We start from the raw sequence: 2,700 nt of genomic DNA on the forward strand, positions 1-2,700 counted from the left end.
TTGGATTAAACATATTTAATTTATTTATAATATAAAATAAAAAATTTTATGTGATTTTTTTAGTTATAATTTTTATTATATAATAATATAAATATTACAGTAAAAATGAAAGTCCATTATATTAATATATTATTGTTTGTTATTCCATTGAATATATTGGTAACATTATGTCATGTGTAAAACATATATTTTTAAATATAATTATAATATATATATATGTTAACATAAATTATATATAATAATTATACCTATATATTCATATATCTTATATATATGACATTTATATCTACGTTAATTATATATTATAATTGTGATAAATATATATAATCATAAACAACTAATTATAACATACATATATATGTCACCATTTTTATAGGGACATAATCAAAGGAACCATAAAATCACCACGTCACATACACAAACCAATAGATCATTATGCGAATGTGAATTGTATGCACCTGTCAACTATGATAATGATCGAGCAATGAAAAAAGTAATGCAACAATTTGAGGATCGTACGTCACAAAGGTTTCACGAATATGACGACCGTATGGTCGAAAAACGAAAGCAATGTAAAGAACAATGCGATAAAGAAGTCCAAAAAATTATATTAAAAGATAAATTAGAAAAACAAATGGCACAACACTTAACCACATTAGAAACAAAGATAACCACCGATGATATTCCCACATGTGTTTGCGAAAAGTCGATAGCGCACAAAGTGGAAAAAGGTTGTTTGAAATGTACACAAAATTTGGGAGGTATTGTTACACCCTCTTCAGGAGTATTAGCAGGAATTGGTGAAGCTGCCATAAGTGTGTTGAAACCTGCGGCACTTAAAGCCGCTGCAAAATATGCCATGAAGGAGGGTGCTGCTCAGGGTTTGGCTTCAGGTATTCAGGCAGGTAAAGAAGCAGTTATTGGAGCATTTAAATTATTGGATATAGAGAAATTAAGTATTGGACCCTTGGATTCCTTTTTTACTGAAGGTTATTATATTAATATCACAAAGCTTACTGATGTTATATTTAAACAACGTTCGGCTATGTGTGGAGTGGGGGAGAGCACTCTTGGTGAGGCTATGTGCACAAAAATTAATACTAATTTAGGTACAATTGGACCATACGCTCTTCCAGACCAATATGCTATACCAAAAGTGTTAAAGGGAATTGTTGGAGGAGCTCAAAAAACTGCTGATTACGTTACAGAGACCACTACTGAAAGTGTTACTGCTGAACTCACAACTAAAAACACCAATTTGATAAATTCTATATATGGTAGTTGGGATACTGCTATAACAGCTTCGATTATTGCAATTTTAGTAATCGTTATAATTTTGGTGATAATATATTTGATTTTACGTTATCGACGAAAAAAAAAAATGAAGAAAAAACTCCAATATATAAAATTACTAGAAGAATAAATATGATGTGTTTGGTATTCTTGATAGATATTTCTGTGTATATAATACATTTAGTTTAATATAAAATGTTTTTTATTATTATTTTTAATAATTATATTTTTTTATATTTATTACGTTTTTATGCATATAATGTGTTTTTTTATCATACAATTTATTTATAAGTTATTGTATTAATTGTTTATTTTTTATTATCCTTTTTCTTAAAGACCCTTTTATTTTAATAAATAATGTATTTGTTAATTTATTTTAAATACTTCTTATATATATATATTTATGTATTTATATTATATATAGTTATTTCAAAAATTTTAGGAACATAATATGACATATATTTATTAAATGCTTTATATTAGTTGTTATATAAAGTAATAACTAATAACACAAATATAAAATATATTATATTATAATATATAATTATTGGTGAATATACATCAAAAATTTGAAAATTCAATTGTAATAGTATCAATGTATGTATAAATTTATGAAATTCATCCATCGGTTATTTATTACACATATCGTTAAAAAATATTTTTTTCTAAAATAAAACAAAAAAAATAAACACATATAAGGTTCATGCTATTGTAGCAATATTTTAATGTTCTGCTTTTTCGTTGTTTTTGGTTCATTCTTGCTTTTTAATTTTGTTCTAGTTATTAATTTTGTTTTTGTTTTTGGTTTTATTTTTTTTTTCTTTATACTCATACGTACCATTATCATCATTATAGGAAATAATTTAATTTTTGAAATATAAAGAAATTTTTTTTTTCTTTTAAGCTATATATTATGTACATTTAAAAAATAAATAACTCCGTGTTTTTTGGTAATATGTATAACATCGTGTTACTTATTTATTATATAATAATAATATGATTATTAAAATTTATAGTAATTAATTATTTTGTTACAACAAGTAATAATACAATTAATGTAAAGTAAATTGTAAAATAGTATAACTACTATTTTAAAAATACATATATATATATATAATAATTATTATTATTATAAATAGAAGATATTTGTATAAGGTAAAGCACTACATAAAATAATACAATGTATTGCGTAATAGTATATATAATTTCCCATTTCATTAATTTTTTTTTCTTTTTGTGTTTTTTTTTTTGTTCTAAAAATTGTTGCATGTTATAGCTTTCTCTCTAATTTATCTATTTAGTTGCAAAGATTAATATTATTATTTTTTTAAACATATTTGAACTTAATTGAAAAAATTATTAATTATTAAACTATTTAATTATATAATAATCACAAAAAAATATTTT

At 22.8% G+C, this 2,700-nt stretch overlaps 1 protein-coding gene across 1 annotated transcript; it reads left to right on the forward strand.

The window, feature by feature from the left end:
• Positions 1–105: 105 nt before the first annotated feature.
• On the forward strand, positions 106–1,423 carry PRSY57_0025700 (rifin; the record flags this gene model as incomplete). The annotated part of the gene is made up of 2 exons (XM_012904808.2): positions 106–159; positions 377–1,423. The coding sequence occupies 2 exons, from the start codon at positions 106–108 to the stop codon at positions 1,421–1,423; spliced, it is 1,101 nt and encodes a 366-aa protein (XP_012760262.2).
• Between the last annotated feature and the right edge of the window lie 1,277 nt (positions 1,424–2,700).

Source organism: Plasmodium reichenowi (assembly GCF_001601855.1).
Source record: "Plasmodium reichenowi strain SY57 chromosome Unknown, whole genome shotgun sequence".
NCBI lineage: Eukaryota > Apicomplexa > Aconoidasida > Haemosporida > Plasmodiidae > Plasmodium > Plasmodium reichenowi.